Source organism: Salvia splendens, chromosome 3 (assembly GCF_004379255.2).
Source record: "Salvia splendens isolate huo1 chromosome 3, SspV2, whole genome shotgun sequence".
NCBI classification, from domain to species: Eukaryota; Viridiplantae; Streptophyta; class Magnoliopsida; order Lamiales; family Lamiaceae; genus Salvia; species Salvia splendens.
The window spans coordinates 12,537,914-12,556,202 of record NC_056034.1 but is presented as its reverse complement, the minus strand read 5'-3'; the positions used below and the strand labels follow the sequence as shown (position 1 = coordinate 12,556,202).

Here is an 18,289-nt window from a genome sequence, read left to right as displayed (position 1 = left end):
TATTTTATATACTACTTAAATTGAAGGATGAATAAATAGGATACTGATCAGTCATTCTTAATTCTTAAAGAGAAATAAATGTCCAATTTAAATTACTAACTAGTGTCACTCCCGTGTGATGCACGGGTCATTTTAATTTCTTCATATTTATTTCATTATGCGAAATAAAAGTTGTGAAATGATAAACAAAAGAATATTCGACATTCTCTTACTTTGGATTATATTTTTTCAATCACATTAACCCCACATAGCCACAAGAGTGCGTTTAAATACCACCTTTTCTTAAAAATGTCAATACGATCACATTAAAATTTCAACACATATTTGTGTTGACATTTTAATAAATTGTCTTGACATTTAAATATCAGACTTAAAATTAAAAAGCATTTTAAATCTGTGAAAATATGAATTAACCGTTGAGTTATAACTGCAGGAGCAAGTTTACGTTGCAATAATTAGGTGTTTTGATATATGGATGTTACACTCCATACATTTCTTTTGGTGTGGTTGTTTGTGTATTGTGATTATGCTCGACTATTAATAAAGGTTATCAAATGCAGGGTCATCTTCAACGATTTTTTGTGGAATTTTGAGAAATGAAGACAACTTGGTTGCAAGAAATGAATATAATGTTGTTGATCATGACTTCATAAATTGTTTTAGATTTGAATGTTGAAGTTTTATTAATTTGAATGCTATGAACAAGATTTGATTGTGATGAAGTTTTATTATTTTGGGCTTTTTTAAATAGTTGAACACTTGAATTGTTATTTTAAATATTTTGGACACAATAGGTTTTTTTTCGGTATACCGTTACCATACCGTTATTACGGTGTACCGTGCCGTGTTTCGGTATATCGTTTTTAACGGTATACCGAAACACGATACGGTATACCGTAATAACGGTATGTAACGGTATCAAAAAATATCATACCGAATTTTCGGTATACAATTTCGGTATACCGAAAATTCGGTATGGTATCGGTATTGAATTTTGTCATGCCGTACTTTCCGGTACGGTATGCGGTATGACACGGTACCGTACCGACCCATCCCTAGTCCTGAAATTGAGAGTTGATTAGCCGACAAACCAACAGGTTCACATGCGGAACCGGGCCCACTATCGACTGCCAATTGGGTTTTGTACATTTTTTCTTGTTGACTTTGTATCACTTTTGCCCAGACAAGTGGGCCCCCATTTCCGCCTTATAATTTTCAGTTTTCACCTTGCCTTGCTCAAACCAGCACGGGCCCCGTGTTTCTCTGCATCTGCGCTACAACTTTCTCTCCGTGCACCCCTTTCTTCATTTCCACATATTTAGGCCATATATAGTTGTAAAAGATTTTTTTTCATTTAAGTTGTTCTGCTAATCAATAGAATAGGTTAAGTGGCTCAGTTATTTTCATTTAAATTGTTCTGCTACTCAATAGATTTAAGTTAAAGTGGCTCATTTCAAAATTTGCTACTCAATAGATTTAAGTTAAAGTGGCTCATTTCAAAATTTGCTACTCAATAGATTTAAGTTAAAGTGGCTCATTTAAAAATTTGACAGTAAACTTGTACTTCTTTCTATATTGGTTCATCCTATAAAAATAGTACTATTATTTTTATTTTTTATATTTCTTTGTCTTTAATGAGGCCCGTCTCATTCTCTACTACCATCACACCAATTACTTTTTTTCATTTTTTCTCTCTTATTCTACCAATTGTGTACTAAAACTCATGTCATCCCAAATATTTCTATTTTTATGGGATTGGAGTAAGATATTTTTAGTTAGACAAAGAGAGTACTATAATATTGTCTCATTCAAGATGTTTATTTTTCTTTTCCTTTTTTTATAATTTATCTTAATTATGATGTCATCTTTGTATACTTAGGATAAAATTCATATCTTCTCTCTACTCGTTAAAATATCCAACTATTTTCTTTTGTCTTGAATGGGAGAAAGGGAGTACTATATATTCGAATTTACTCAAATTATGAATTATCTACATAAACATTTTTTTAAAAAAAATACTCATGATCTAATACGAATATGCTTTTTGGCTGAAATAGAATAACATAAATCAGAATCAAACATGATCTTTGATACGCCAGTTCAAAGGATAATGGTCTCGATTGTATGGGTAATTTTTATTTCACTTTCTTCATTTTTATAATCAATAAATGAGATGAGTGATATGGAAATCTCCCAAGGTGGAATCCAAGTAAGATGAAGATTAAGTAGTTCTCCAAAAAAGCAATAGCAAATTGAATGAGAATTAATGTCTTTTTATTGGAAAGGATTTCCCCTTGAGATTTAAATTTTCTGTTTCTTGCCCAACATTATCACTTAAGAAAACCACACAACACAACCAATATAATTTTGTGTTAAGTTGAATCTAATCACCTTTAATTATATAAAGCTACTCTAATTGTTCTTCATAAAAGGCATATATTTTGACCTAGTAATTGTTGATTCTAAGGATTACAAGAGATAAAAGCCGGGCGTAATACAACCCAAAAGAAGGAATACAAGAAACGAAACTGAACTGAATTACAATGAAACAAATAAACCGTGAATGTTTAGCCGAGTCGAGGAGGCCTCTTCCCGCAAGACGAGATACGCCCCGGTAGTGCTCTTCTTGGATTGCTGACTCGGCGGTGGTCCAAAAAGAATAGTTTGGGCCAAGCCCCAAGCCCAAAGACCACCCAAAGACCAATTGCCAAGATCCAAGTCCAAGATCGAGATCGGGATCGGGCCCGGGCCCGGGCCCGGGCCCGCGAGCGCGAGCGCGGCCTTGGGCGGGCGGCGGCGGCGGCGCGCGCGTGTGCGCGCGTGTGGGCTCTTTCACCCATCTTGGTCCACTATAATTATTAAGTAACATAAAGTCACTTAATTTATACACATTAAAAGATGTGTTAATCCTCCAATGTGGGATAATTAACACTAGTTAATTATTCCCTAAGCTCCAACTCCAAGCTTTAATAAAAGCTAATTATGCCCAACTTTAATTCACTATTTCTCACTCACCGGAAATCGGATTTGAGAAAGTGAATATACTACATTTATCTACGTAAAATGTAGATCGACGCTATGTCATTTAATTTCACAAAATTAAATTTCTCGTCACATTTATTATTTGGTCAAAATCCATTGACCGGGCATATTTAATACCATGATTTCTACAATCCCCCACATGAGTGGAAATAGCCGAATGCATATGCATGCAGACACAAGCTCAACCCTCGAGAGGTATATAAGCATAAGGATAGGTAGTTGTTGACTTTGAACCCTCCATAGTCGACACCATCGGATACACAAGCGGCTTAGTAGCGCGATGCTTTGAACTAATCCCCCACGGCGTGCACCGAGACAATGGTGTTAACGCTTAAACACCTCAACCTCATCCGTTCTCACGTTTTGTGTCCATTGCGGTCTTGGACACCACTTTGGATTCATAAGTGCGTTTTTTTTATGAAGCGACCACACTTCGCACTTACATAGGTGATTCTTAGTCAAGTACCTTGCCATACTTGGTCTCTTTGAGAATTCCATCTCTTTGAGATCCTTAAGAACCATTAAAAGTCATAGACTTAGCCTTTACCACTAGGCAAGCTCTCCAACACTCTATTGATCTCTAGGGAATAGATATAGTTGAGTGTTTCTCATGAACTCTCATAGCTTAGTTGTCCCTTTGAACCAAGTTCTTGGGATCTCCAGTCATCATGGTTGGGTTACCACTATGATAATTCTTTAGTTTGTGGATTTCAAACCCATTCCCTCTAGCAACTTATTCATTTGATCACGGTTTAACCCTTTGGTTAGCGGATCCGCTAGATTATCTATTGACTTCACATAGTCAATTGTAATCGCCCCTGTTGTGATCAAATGTCTCACGGTGTTATGTCGTCGACGTATATGTCGAGACTTACCGTTATAGAAGCCATTGTTTGCCCTTCCAATAGCTGCTTGGCTATCGCAGTGGATCAACACTGGTGGCACTGGCTTAGACCAACATGAAATGTCTTCAAGGAAGTTCTTAAGCCACTCGGCTTCCTCACCAGCCTTATCCAAGGCAATGAACTCCGATTCCATTGTTGATCGGGCTATACAGGTAGGGATGTCAATCGGGCCGGCCCATCGGGTTTCGGGCCAACCCGCTTGGGTTGCGGGCCAATCGGGTGCGGGCTAGTCGGGTTGTGATTTCTTTCGGGTTATAAAAGTTCAACCCTAACCCTAAAAGCTCGGGTTTCGGGCTAGCCCAACGGGTTAATCGGGTTGCTACCGATAAAATTAACATGCGATCAATCCAATAAATAATGATGAAAAATAGTTATATTTATTAAATGTAAAGTATTTAATTATGAGATATTTGAGATATATGATTAAACACAATCATAAACATGATCAAATACTAATATTTGAGATATTTTGTGAAATTTTAATGTATGTTTTAGAAATTTAAATATTTTTTTAGTGAATTTGAAGTTTTAAATTTATTTATCAGTTTTTATATTAATAAAAATTTCAATATATAATTTTTATATTTAATATAAAATTGAAAGTTATTTTTTTAGTTATATATATTATAAAATTAATTAATGAAGTGTCGAATTATAAGTAAAAATATTGAATAATAGAAATTTTATCGGGTTTTCGGGCCAGCCCATCGGGTTTTCGGGTCTGGCCCTAACGGGTTGCGGGTTAATCGGGTGCGGGCTATTCGGGTTTTGATTTTATCGGGCTAGAAATTTCCGGCCCTAACCCTATAAATTTGGCGGGCTATTCGGGCCAGCCCACGGGTTGCGGGCTACACTGACATCCCTATATACAGGTCTGTTTTGTGGATTTCCACGATACAGCACCACCCCTAATAGTAAAGACATATCCACTTGTTGAAAGTGAGTCTCTATTATCGGATATCCTATTGGCATCACAGTACCCTTCAAGTACCGGGGGGTATCTCGAGAAGTGTAGCCCAAGATTTTGAGTGTGTTTTAAATATCTCAAAACCCTCACAAGAGCTCTCCAATGCTCTTTGCTTGGATTGCTCGTGTAACGACTCAACTTGTTCACGGCACAAGCAATGTCAGGTCGAGTGCAATTAGTCAAGTACATAATGCACCCGATGACCCGTGCATACTCTTCTTGTGCAACGGGCTCGCCTTTGTTTTTGCTCAAGTGAACGTCGAGTTCAATTGGAGTCTTAACCGGTGCGCCATCATAGGCTTTGAATTTATTCAATATCTTATCAACATAATGTGATTGTGTTAAGATGATTCCATCATTCGTTCTTAGAATCTTCATTCCAAGAATTACATCGGCTAGACCCATGTCTTTCATGTCAAAGTTTCTCTTTAACATGGCCTTTGTATCGTTAATTACTTGAGTGTTGCTACCCAAGATTAACATATCATCAACGTAGAGACACACTATAACATGACCGTTATTAGTGCTCTTGATGTAGACACATTTGTCGCACTCGTTGATTTTAAACCCATTTGATAACATCACATTATCAAACTTCAAGTGCCATTGCAATGGCGCTTGTTTCAATCCATATAGGGACTTTACGAGTTTGCATACCTTTTTCTCTTGTCCAGGTACTACAAACCCTTCTGGTTGTTCCATATAGATTTCATCTTCTAGTTCACCATTTAGAAACGCGGTCTTTACATCCATTTGATGAATCTCAAGATTGTGCAATGCAGCAATAGCGAGAAGCACTCGTATAGATGTAATCCTTGTTACAGGTGAATAGGTATCGAAGAAGTCATGTCCTTCCTTTTGTTAAAACCCTTTACTACTAATCGGGCTTTATACTTATCAACTGTTCCATCGGCCTTAAACTTTCTTTTAAGAACCCATTTGCATCCTAAAGGTTTAGCACCTTCGGGCAAATCAACCAACACCCATGTGTGGTTTAGCAAAATTGAATCAATTTCGCTTTGAACAGCTTCTCTCCAGTGCAGCCCGTCTGGGCCAGCAAAGGCTACTTTTATCGATGTTGGTTCTTCATCCAACATGAAAGCAATGTAGTCAGGACCAAAAGTTTTTGGTGTTCTGACTCTATTACCACGTCTTAGTACTGTATCTTTTGGATCGGGCCTTGCACGCTTGCGCGATTCAGGTTCCGCATCTGCTGATTTAGAACTAGTGGCTTCTTCTTCCACTTGTTTAGAACTAGTGGCTTCTTCAATTCTTGTCTCAGAATTGGTTGAGACTTTTTCCTTGTCTTTGCAAGGAAATGTATTTTCGAGAAATACAGCATTCCTCGACTCAATTGTTGTTCCTACTGTGATAGTCGATATTTCAGACTTGTGAACAACAAATCGATATGCACTACTGTTAAGTGCATACCCAATGAAGATGCAATCAACCGTCTTAGGTCCGATTGTAACTTCTTTGGGCGGAGGAACCATCACTTTTGCCAAACACCCCCACACTTTGAGGTATTTGTAGGATGGCTTCCTTCCGTTCCACAACTCATAAGGAGTGACATCTTTTCCTTTGAGAGGGATCTTATTCAAGATATAGTTGGCTGTCAAAACAGCTTCCCCCCACATGTTATGTGGTAATCCTGAAGTTGGAAGCAGTGCATTCATCATCTCTTTTAGAGTTCGATTTTTGCGTTCTGCAACACCATTAGATTGTGGTGAATATGGAGCAGTTGTTTGATGAATTATACCACTTGCGTTGCATAACTCCTCAAACGGGGCTACATATTCGCCTCCTTTATCGCTTCGAATCATTTTGATTTTACAACCAAGTTGATTCTCAACCTCGTTCTTATAATTTTTGAACGCTTCTATTGCTTCATCTTTACTTCTTAAAAGATAAATGTAGCAATACCTTGTGCAATCATCTATGAAAGTGATAAAGTATTTTTTTACCACCTCTTGTTTGCACCATCTTTAAATCACATACATCCGTGTGAATTAATTCAAGGGGTTTTGTGCTTCGTTCAACCGAGTGAAACGGCAACTTAGTCATTTTTGCTTCAAGACAAATTTCACATTTATCTTGGATATCCAATTCATTAGCCTTTAGTAAGTCTAAATTTACTAATCTTTTAATGGCTTTTGAATTTACATGTCCCAATCTACAATGCCACAAATTTGAAGACTCGGTCAAATAAGAGGAAGTAGATGCTTTATTATTATTAGCCAATGGCTTTGGAACACGCAGTGTTGCTACACTAAGCTTGAAAAGTCCGTCGGTTACATAACCTTTTCCGAGGGACTTCCCAAACTTATACAATGCAAACCTATCGGATTCAAATACAAGTTTAAAACCCTTATTCACTAGTATTGATCCTGAAACTAGGTTCTTTCGGATGTCCGGAACGTGCAGCGCATCCTTCAAGGTGATTGAGACGCCAGACGTCATCTTGAGGATTACATCACCAACTCCGAGGATTTCAGACGAGGCTTGATTCCCCATGTTTATCTTTCTCCCTTCAACGTTGTTGTAGGTGGAGAACATACTCCTATCTGCGCAAACATGTGCAGTAGCGCCGGTATCAATATACCAGCCACCCTTGTTGTTGTTAACAAGATTGACCTCTTCAGTGACCACAGCAATGAGGTCGTTCTCATCCCAGTCCTTGAACTCCTTCTCAACGACGTGGGCAGCCGGCTTCTTCTTCTTGCTGCGGCAGTCTTTAGCAAAGTGGCCTGGTTTGCCACACTTGTAGCAGTCGCCTTCAAACTTCTTTGAAGGTTGCTTTCCCTTCCCTTTGTCATTTGGACGGTTTGGGCGAGGGCGTTTGTTGGAGGGTCCGCCCCGCTCCAACAGATTGGCCTTGGCTTCATTTGGAGCGAATCCCTTAGCCTTTTGATCACTTTTGCGCACGTCGGCCTCGATGCGCAACTTCACGACCAAGTCTTCAAGGGTCATCTGCTTTCGCTTGTGCTTGAGATAACTCTTGAAGTCCTTCCACCTTGGAGGGAGCTTGTCAATGATCGTGCACCTTAGGAATTTATCGGGCAAGGTCATCCCTTCAGCCACTAATGAGTGGATGATCATTTGGAGCTCTTGGACTTGCTCCATGACGGGTCGAGAGTCGACCATTTTGTAGTCCATAAACTTGGATGCTACAACTTGTTCCGTCCCTGCAGCATTATCTATGCTATACTTCTTTTCTAGGTTTTCCCACATTTGTTTAGATGTGGTTACATTGGAGTATACATTATAGAGGCTATCATCTAATGCACTTAAAATAAAATTTTTACATAGATAATCCCCTTTTCTCCAAGCTTCATAGTCCGCCATGACTTCGAGCCTAGTCTCTTGGTCGCTTGGCGCGGGCGGCTCGTTCTCCGTGAGGAAGTTGGCGACGCCCAATGTTGTCAAGTAGAACAACATCTTTTGATACCACCGCTTGAAGTCAGATCCTCCAAACTTTGGTGGCTTCTCGGCAGGTGGCATCATTCTTGGTGCCAAAGGTGCCGCAGTTGGTCCTTGGAAGGAACCAATTCCGTTGCCCCCGAAGGAGCCAACAACGTGGTTGGGCATAGAGCCCCCACCATTCACGTTAGGCATAGAGCCCGCCATGGTCGTACCAGCCCCGAAGGGACTAGCACATGCATGAGACCCGAAGGCCCCAACATTCGTGTGAGACCCGAAGGCCCCAACACCCGTGTGAGACCCGAAGGCCCCAGCACTCGATCCATTAAAGGACCCGAAGGAACCACTCAAAGTGGAACCAACCGACCCACTCGAAGTGGATCCACCAGTGAGCCCAAGGGGGTTAACGAACTCCCATGGGGTTGTTGAGGAAGAAGGATAGCGCCCGAGAGTGGGCATCATCGTCGGAATCGACGACGTGTTGACAGGTCCAGTGGTCGCCATGGTTGAAGGAATGGCAGCGGTGGTGGCGGCAGCGGTGGTGTTGGATTCCGTCGACATCTCCAGCAAAGGTGTATTAAGTTTCGAAATTTTAAGTTCAGTTTAGAGGTCAAAAACCCTTCAAAAGCAAGTTATCTCGTCTTGCGATTGTTGATTCTAAGGATTACAAGAGATAAAAGCCGGGCGTAATACAACCCAAAAGAAGGAATACAAGAAACGAAACTGAACTGAATTACAATGAAACAAATAAACCGTGAATGTTTAGCCGAGTCGAGGAGGCCTCTTCCCGCAAGACGAGATACGCCCCGGTAGTGCTCTTCGGTTTGGCGTTTCGTCCCCAAAGGTAAAACGACTACGTCTCTTTTGATGCAGCACCGCAATCAGTAGAGCTCCGGCGAACTGGATGGAGGAGAGGGCAGAGCTTCGACAGAAAGACAATGCAGAGAGGGAGAGAGCTTATGATGCAGAGAATGCTTGGAATTGTGTGTCCTAATGCAGTGGTATGGCTAGCCTATTTATAGGCCAAGCCACCATGCAGGGTCAACCGAGCCATGAAGGCTCATCATGGCAGATTCGTAACCGACGTCGGTTACGAGCGTGTGGCAGGCGTGTGCCTTTCGCATGTGGAGCGTGTGGATTTCTCACGTGGCAGCCGTGACTGTGCCTCGCTTGACGACGTGTCAAGCCACTTGGATTGCTGACTCGGCGGTGGTCCAAAAAGAATAGTTTGGGCCAACCCCAAGCCCCAAGCCCAAAGACCAATTGCCAAGATCCAAGTCCAAGATCAAGATCAAGATCAAGATCGAGATCGAGATCGAGATCGGGCCCGGGCCCAGGCCTGGGCCCGCAAGCACGAGCACGAGCACGGGCTCAGGCTCGGGCGGGCGGCGGCGGCGGCGCGCGCGTGTGCGCGCGTGTGGGCTCTTTCACCTATCTTGGTCCACTATAATTATTAAGTAACATAAAGTCACTTAATTTATACACATTAAAAGATGTGTTAATCCTCCAATGTGGGATAATTAACACTAGTTAATTATTCCCTAAGCTCCAACTCCAAGCTTTAATAAAAGCTAATTATGCCCAACTTTAATCCACTATTTCTCACTCACCGGAAATCGGATTTGAGAAAGTGAATATACTACATTTATCTACGTAAAATGTAGATCGACGCTATGTCATTTAATTTCACAAAATTAAATGTCTCGTCACATTTATTATTTGGTCAAAATCCATTGACCGGGCATATTTAATACCATGATTTCTACAGTAATAGTATTTCGGACATTTAGCTTCGTGTTTTGAAAATAGACTCTGAATTCTGAAATATCCCTAAAAACAAATAATAAACATTACTCTGAAATTTAAAAGTCATGCTATGATGGAATAAAACTCGAGACTTGTCTTTGAATAATAACCACGTACTCTATTATTGTGTTAATATACACCCAATAATATATGTACTTTTTTTATGGTTAAATAAACGTAAATAATAAAGGCCACGCCTTAGACATTATTAACCTCTCTACCGTTTGACCAACTCTCACATGCACAATAATATATATACTTTGATTTGCTAATAGGTTTTGTATAAAGATCGTGACAAAATTTGTGGCCAATGCCATAAAACAATAAAATATTAGATTTATACGTGAATTGAGCCAAATAATTATTTAGAACTTATATGGAATTGACAACAAATTTAGTGACCCATCCTGCCAAACTAGTCGTGTCATGGTACATCAATTTACATTTTTGAACTCCATGTTAGCCTTTACGGACTGATGATGGAGTCCATCACTCATATTTGTGTGCATGTAGTAGGAGACGAAGTAGAAAATGACATAGGTGATCCTCATTGGAGTCCGGTAAAGGCGAGTATTTCATTTTTAAAAAATTTCTAAAGCAATGACTGTACATGTCCAATGCAATGTTTTTAATTTCAGTACAATAAATTGTTTACATACTATATAAAATTATAAATAGTAGTACTACTAATATTTTGAATAATATAACCTAGCTACAACATAATATGTATCTCAATCCCTCGTACTTATTACTTTTATATTCTCTTCATCCCATAGAATTAGCTTATTCTATATTTGGTACTACCTCCGTCCCACATTAAATGTCACATTTAGTATGAGCATTTTAAGAAAAATAAAAAAGTGGGTTGAATAAGTTAGTGGATTATGAGTCTCACTTATATACTATATTATTTTATAATAAAATGTAAGTAGAATTGGTTGGTGGAATGTGGGGTTTACTTACCATTTATGGTAAAAGTGAAATGTGACTCTTATTGTGGGACGGACCGAAATGACAAAATGTAACACTTATTGTGGGACGAAGGTAGTATTATATTTTTTTCTCTCTAATGAGGTGGATTTTATTTTCCACTATAATAATTCAATTAGTACTTTTTTTTTTCTATCTCTACATTACCAAACTCCCATTAAAACTTGTGTCATTTCTAAATTTCTTATTTTTAGGAGATAGAGGGAGTAAAATACACTTTTATTGGAGTATATTTTTATTATTTCAGTTCGGTTTCAAAAGTACTCCATAAGAGCATCCGCAATGGCGGACTTCCGCACGGATGTCAGACCGGCGTGTGTGACGTCCGCGCGGGACGTCCGCTATTGTGCAACTGTTCAACGGATACGGACGTCCGATACGGACACCGCATGTCCGCGCCTTTTTGCTGGCGTCTGTCGGGACGTCCGCCATTGCGTTGACTCTCACGGACGTCGGCGCGGAATTCCCGATTTTTGAATTAATTTTTTTTAAAAAAAACTTCTATAAATACGTCTCGTTGCACTTCATTTCAATCGCACCACTTGTTTTAACAAGTTTCTCTCTCTCTCTAACACACTTTTTTTTTCGAAGAACAATGGAGCACCACTATAGCGATTCCCCTGTTTCGAGCGACTCACCGTCGCCTTTTTTTCCCGTCGGCGGAACTGCGCCGATGTCTGCCGCGATGCCCCAACTGCCGGGGATGATGCCCCAACCTCAAATGCCGGCAGGGATGATGCCCGGGTACTACAACATGTACCCGCAGTGATATGGGATGATGAGCCAAATGTCCCAGATGCTCGGGGGGGTTCCAGAATGCTCCAAATGCCGGGTATGATGCCCGGAATGCCGAGTATGATGCCTGGAATGCCGGGGATGATGCCCCAGATGCCCGGTATGATGATGCCGGGGATGATGCAGGGGTCACCGGCGGGTGCGGGGGGGAGTAGGCAGGGGGTCCCCTAATCACCGGTGGACAACGTCTACTGACCCTACATGGATTTACTGTCGCCGGACAACCCAACGAGTACTCCTGTCGAGACCCAGTTCACTGGCCTTGACAAGTTCTCGCTGGAGGAGTTGGGGTTGTCTCCGATCCGGGATTTTTCCACCGACGCGCTGACGCCCACGGGGAGAAGGGGGAAGGGAAAGGGAAGGGGAAAGGGGAGGGGAAGGGGACGAGACACTACATCGTCTGCGGCGGTGTATGATGGTGGGTCGGGGGCCGCTGAGGTGGGGGAGGGGTCCAGCGGGAACAAGAGGACCATCTGGAGCATGGAGGAGTGCATTGTGCTGGCGAAGGCGTGGATCAATGTAGTGGAGGATCCATACGTCGGGGCGAACCAACACATCGACAGGATGTGGTGGCGCATTAGCCAAAGCTACCTCCAATTTAAACCGGCAGGGGGAAGCCTCACAACGGCGAACAATGCCAGATACAGTGGGAGCGGCTGAGGAGGCAGCTTAGCTGCTTTGTCGGCCTTTACACGAACTGTCTCCTCATGGCGTCCAGCGGCATGTCCGCCGAGGACGTGAAGCTTGCCGCGCACCAGCAGTACATCGATCCTTCAAAGGGGTTCGGGGAATTCAAGTATTGGGATGTCTATCTCGTGGTGCAGGATTCGGCCAAGTTCACTATTGAATCTGTTGAATCTGGCTGGCCGAAGCGAACGAGGATCAGCGCCTCCGGGGAGTATAGTAACAGTGTTGGTTCCTACGAGCTCCCCCCCCGCCGAGGCAGAGTTCCCCACACCCATATCGTCGAACCGCCGCCGTCGCCCAGTTGGGCAAAAGGCGGCGGCGGGGACTCTGGGAGGAAGCGGCAGCGGATCCGCCGAGGCCCAATCGGCAGCACCCACCCAAAACGATCCGAGAACCCCTCATTCGCCCGCATCACGGCACATGAAACCTTGTTACGTGCGATGGTTGAATGGCGCCAAGCGACCGACCCCCATTACAAGCGGAAGCTTAAACCCCTCCCCAACACTATGCGGCGAGGGGGACGGCGGGGGGAATCCGAGGAGTGAGAAGATGATTTTATTTTATATTTATGTAATTTTTTTATGTATATTTTTTATTAAGTATGTTTTTTTAAAATAAAGTGTTCTCATTTTCTCCATATTTGTGTCGAAATTTTACTTCCGTAAATTGCTTAATTCTGTAAATTGTTAAATTGGTGAATTTGTGCATTTTTTTTAATATGAGAAGCCCGTCGGGATGTCCCTCGGGATGTCCGCCGCTGTACAGTGAGATGTCCGTATGACGTGACATCCGCAGTAAGAAATTCGTATGACGTGGAATAAGGTGTTTTTGGGATGTCCGCGGAAATATAGGCAGGGTCATCCGCACCACCGCGGATGCCCTAAATAAACATCCAATGCATTTATAAGTTTTAGCTGGACCAGCTACACCAATGCTACAGAAGAAAGAAGCCCCTGCATTTTACTCATATAAAAAAGACAAAATCGTACCCCGGTGGGCCCACATGTCGGAAAGGCACTCAATATCACAAAACACGCACACCCACACGCTTACCATCACAACAAATCGACTTGGAAATCATAATCGCTCATCATCGGACACGCGTCGATCAGCCACTGGTCCATCGTTTACCCACACGCTGATGTCTTGTTTCCTCCTCTTTATATCAAGCAAAAACCAAAAACAAAATATCACACGCAAAAAAGTTCAATCCAAAATAGTCAAATCTTCTCCTCCTGCATTCGTTGCTTTGATTTTTCAACCGAAATCCGAAGCATTTTTTTCGGAAATGGAATTCTCCGGCTGCCTTAAAACCGACCTTACGCTGGGCTTACCCGGCGGCGCACCGCCCAAGCCCGGCTCCAAGCGCGGGTTTAACGATATGGTGGATTTGAAACTCGGTGCAAGCTGCGATCACGACGAAGTAAGCGTCTCGACACCGCCTCCAACAAAGTGAGTAATTGCTGTTACAGACTACTGGTGTGAGGTTTATAAACTAAATAAATTTGTTTTCCCGATTAAAAATGTGAATTATGTTGTTGATTTGTAGGGCGCAAGTCGTGGGGTGGCCGCCGGTGAGATCTTACCGAAAAAATATGATGAAGAGCTGCAAATATGTGAAAGTGGCTGTTGATGGAGCTCCATATTTGAGAAAAGTTGATCTTGAAATGTATTCTAGTTATAAACAACTCTTGGCTGCTTTGGAGGAGATGTTTACATGCTTAACCATTTGTAAGTTTATATCAAATGAGTCATTTATTTTGTTTTTTTTTGGTTTTTTTATAAATATTTTTTTTAATGTTGAAAATATGTATTTTGGTGATTTTAGGTAATGTAATGAATGAGAGGAAGATCATAGATTCCACAAATGGGATAGAATATGTGCCTACTTATGAGGATAGAGATGGAGATTGGATGTTGGTTGGAGATGTTCCTTGGAAGTAAGTTCTCAATTTTGATATGAAATCAAATTAAGATCTAGATTTTACTGATACTAAATTGTTTATTTATAAATTTTATTAATATACTTTTATTGGTTTTGTGCAGTATGTTTGTTGAGACATGTAAGAGAGTGAGATTGATGAAGAGTTCAGAGGCTATTGGATTATGTAAGAGAATCATCCTTGATTAAATACATTCAGTTTTAGCACAAGATATGCATGCTTTAGTATATTTTATAATTTGGAATTTATGTAATTAATTTTTTCTTCTTTTTTACAGCTCCTAAAACATCTTCAAATGGGTTAAGCATGAATTGATGAAGAAGGATTCGGCGGCAATGGATCTCTTGGTTTAAAGTTTCTTGTGCATATAGAGGCGTTTCTTACTTATTCTAGATCTTAGGAATTTAGTTATATGTAACAAACTTTTTTATGTACTTGCTTATTATATATTTTGGTGATTTAATTTCACTTTGGAACTTTGAAATATACAGCACTTATTCCAATAATATATGTTATAGTAGTTTATTAGCAAATGTTGAATCTCATGTTTTTTTCAAAAAATATCGCAATCGTTGATCATAAATGTACTATATATTATGTCTCCACTGAAATATTGTTGGTTCTCAATGTTTTACATTATGAAAATAGCTATACATAATGTGCTAGTTATGACCTATTGATCAATTGAATGATTGTTTTTTACCTAATATTTCTGATATTCAGATCTATCCATAATTTCTGGCTTTGTAATTAAACGACATTGTTTGTTGAGCTTAATTATATACTCCAGTAGGTTGATGGGCATTCTCTTCTAAAGTAATGTACTGAAATTTAATCTAGTTTTCAACAGCTCTTGGCTGCATTTTAGCAAATGTTTTATGCTTAACTTAATTATTTATGAAAATTTCATTTTAGCAGTATTCTTTTCCTAAAGTGAAACTTCAAAAATTATATACATATTTATATGGAATTAATAATAATTCTAATAATTAATTTCGAAATTAAATATTAAATAATCCCTATTGAATAAAGATAATTATATTAATAGTTACATAATTAAACTAAATTACGAAAAATTAAAATTGAATGGAAAAATCTGAAAATTTTTATAATGGAACACCAAAGTGGAAAAAAAAATTAGTTGTACCCTTTTTTAGGTGAATTAGTTTGATCATGAGGTTGACCCATCTCTCCTCTTAACTTATGTTGGGCATACAGCCCACATTTCATGGGCCATTAAGCTGGTCCACAGCCCACATATATGGGCCATAATTTCAAGTGAACAATTCTAAAAATAAATTAACCCGATGCTTTTATATTTTAATGGATCACTAGCAAATTTATGGCTTAATCATAATTTAAATTTAAGGGTAAAAAATATATGAACTCATAAATCACTAAAAAATACTCTTCCGTCCCATAATAGATGTCATATTTTTCTTTTTAATTTGTCTCACTAAAGATATTACATTTCATTTTTTTTAGAAAAAATTCTCTCACATTAATATAAATATACTATTTTCTCTCAATCTAATACTCAAAACAATATCTCCTAAATCCTGTGTCGTTCTTGAACTATGCTGTCTACTATGGGACGGAGGGATTACTTGTAAACAAATGCCGAAAATCGACTAGATTCGCTCAATCGCTTTCGGCCACCGACGCATCTGCGGTGAGTATATATTTCATCTATGTGCTCACAATCTGCAACCAAAATTGAAACTAGAAAAACTGCATCCAAAAAAATCCAATCTTGACACTTTTCTTCGACTACACAGCTCCATTTTTGCCCATCTCAGATCTGCTCTCCTAGGCAGGTAAGACAAACAGCAATCTCTCTACGAAGAATTCCACAATTCTTCTCATTTCCTTCGAATTCATTTTCTAGGTTTTATTCCACTGGAAGTTCTCAGCCGAGAAATTATGCCCAATTCCGTAGCAGAGCCGCACCACCAAAACGGCGTCGCAGATCCAAAATCGAGCAACGGCAATGCCAGCGGCAAGCCATTCAAGATCTTCATCGGCTACGATCCGCGCGAGGATCTCGCCTACGAAGTCTGCCGCTACTCTCTATTGAAAAGATCTTCGATCCCGCTCGAAATCCACCCGATCAAGCAGTCCGAATTGCGCGAAAGGGGGGTTTATTGGCGTGAAAGGGGGAAATTAGAGAGCACGGAGTTCTCATTCTCCCGTTTCCTCACTCCATTCCTCGCCAATTTCGATGGCTGGGCGGTTTTCGTGGATTGCGATTTCCTATACCTAGCCGATATCAGCGAATTGTTCCGATTGATCGATGAGAAATACGCGATAATGTGCGTTCAGCACGATTACGCCCCTAAAGAGACCACGAAGATGGATGGGGCCGTGCAGACTGTTTATCCGAGGAAGAACTGGTCTTCGATGGTGGTCTACAACTGCGGCCACCCGAAGAATCGCGTGCTAACGCCCGAGGTTGTGAACAAGGAGACGGGAGCGTACCTGCATAGGTTCCAATGGCTTGAAGATGGTGAGATTGGTGAGGTTCCTTTTGTGTGGAACTTCCTTGTGGGGCACAATAGGGCTGTGGAGGGTGATCCGAGCACCTATCCGAAGGCAATACATTACACGCTTGGGGGGCCGTGGTTTGAGCAGTGGAAGGATTGTGAGTTTGGTGAGCTCTGGTTGAAGGAGTTGGAGGAGATGAGGAAGGATGAGGAGGTGGAGAAGGAGAAGGATTAGGTGTAGGTCTTTCGACAATGTAGCTTCGTGGAGGAGGGGGATTCGGATCGTTGGCATTCGATTTGGGAGGATTGGAGTTATGTGTTTCTTGGTTTATACATGTGATTGTAGGTGTAGAGAATTGAATGTTGTTTGGTTGTGCGAGGATTGTATTTTTTTTTTATGGTTATTGTTTTGTTTAATTAATTTAAATGTTTTTAAATATGTCAATGTAAAATAATTAAAAAATATCACGATTAATTAAAAACGGTAAATCCTACATTGATTAAAAAAAAGTTTTACAGGAGTTAGAAATGAAAAAAAAGTTGACTACTCTATAAAAGTCTCAATTTGCGGCGCAACTCATCGATCATCCCCTGGAGGTATTCGGCTTTGGCCGGGTCCTGACATTGCATGAGGGCGTTGTGCGTGTCCAACAACGTCCTCCGGTTGGCGGACGCTGCCAACTCCGCGTAGACAAGTGCCGCCGGGGTCGGGGTCGGGATCGGCGATGGGGGCGGCCGCGCCTTGCGGGAAGACACCGGTGTGCCGGAACTCTCCTCTTCCTCGTACATCGTCCGGTTGAGGTCCACCGGATATGCGCCGCTTTCGCTGCTTGTGTAGCACCGGCTTCGATGGTCCTCGTCCTCTTTGGCACAGCCGATGACAGAATCCCGCCCTGAAACTTCTGTTTGTCCTTCAAGAGCGCCCAGATGTTGAAATGCTTAAAGTCGTCGTACATTGACTGGTACGACAACAGCGCTCTATCGCGCACATCTCTCAAGCTCTCGCCGCTTCCCTGCTCCCTCGAACACTCCTCGTACTCCGCCGAGAACAGGTTGACTTGCTTCTTCACTTGATCTCAGTGCTTGCGGAGCTGCTCCCTAGGCGCTTGTACGCGCTCGGCGAGTTGGAGACGACTCCATGTCAGACAGACCGTACGAATCCGTACTGAATTCGGGATCGTACTGCGCGTTGGAGTCGAACGGCTGATATTCGTCAGGGTCTGTATCTGGCCAACGTGCACCACCCCCAAA

General features: G+C 41.2%; 2 protein-coding genes across 4 annotated transcripts; both read left to right on the top strand.

Annotated features, from left to right (window-relative positions):
• Nucleotides 1–13,784: 13,784 nt before the first annotated feature.
• LOC121795007 (auxin-responsive protein IAA17-like) lies at nucleotides 13,785–15,088 on the top strand. Its single transcript, XM_042193428.1, has 5 exons — nucleotides 13,785–14,064; nucleotides 14,162–14,343; nucleotides 14,441–14,552; nucleotides 14,659–14,720; nucleotides 14,833–15,088. The coding sequence occupies exons 1-5, from the start codon at nucleotides 13,901–13,903 to the stop codon at nucleotides 14,868–14,870; spliced, it is 558 nt and encodes a 185-aa protein (XP_042049362.1). The 5' UTR covers nucleotides 13,785–13,900; the 3' UTR covers nucleotides 14,871–15,088.
• A 950-nt stretch (nucleotides 15,089–16,038) lies between these two features.
• On the top strand, nucleotides 16,039–17,532 carry LOC121795006 (protein CDI-like). 3 transcript variants are annotated; one of them, XM_042193427.1, is made up of 3 exons: nucleotides 16,039–16,227; nucleotides 16,334–16,368; nucleotides 16,444–17,532. In XM_042193427.1, exon 3 carries the CDS (start codon nucleotides 16,479–16,481, stop codon nucleotides 17,271–17,273), a length of 795 nt encoding a protein of 264 aa, XP_042049361.1. In that variant the 5' UTR covers nucleotides 16,039–16,227; nucleotides 16,334–16,368; nucleotides 16,444–16,478; the 3' UTR covers nucleotides 17,274–17,532. The 3 variants fall into 3 exon arrangements, with proteins under 3 accessions (XP_042049361.1, XP_042049359.1, XP_042049360.1); XM_042193425.1 differs by having other exon boundaries at nucleotides 16,040–16,227; nucleotides 16,334–16,372; XM_042193426.1 differs by lacking the exon at nucleotides 16,039–16,227 and having other exon boundaries at nucleotides 16,235–16,368.
• Nucleotides 17,533–18,289: the final 757 nt, after the last annotated feature.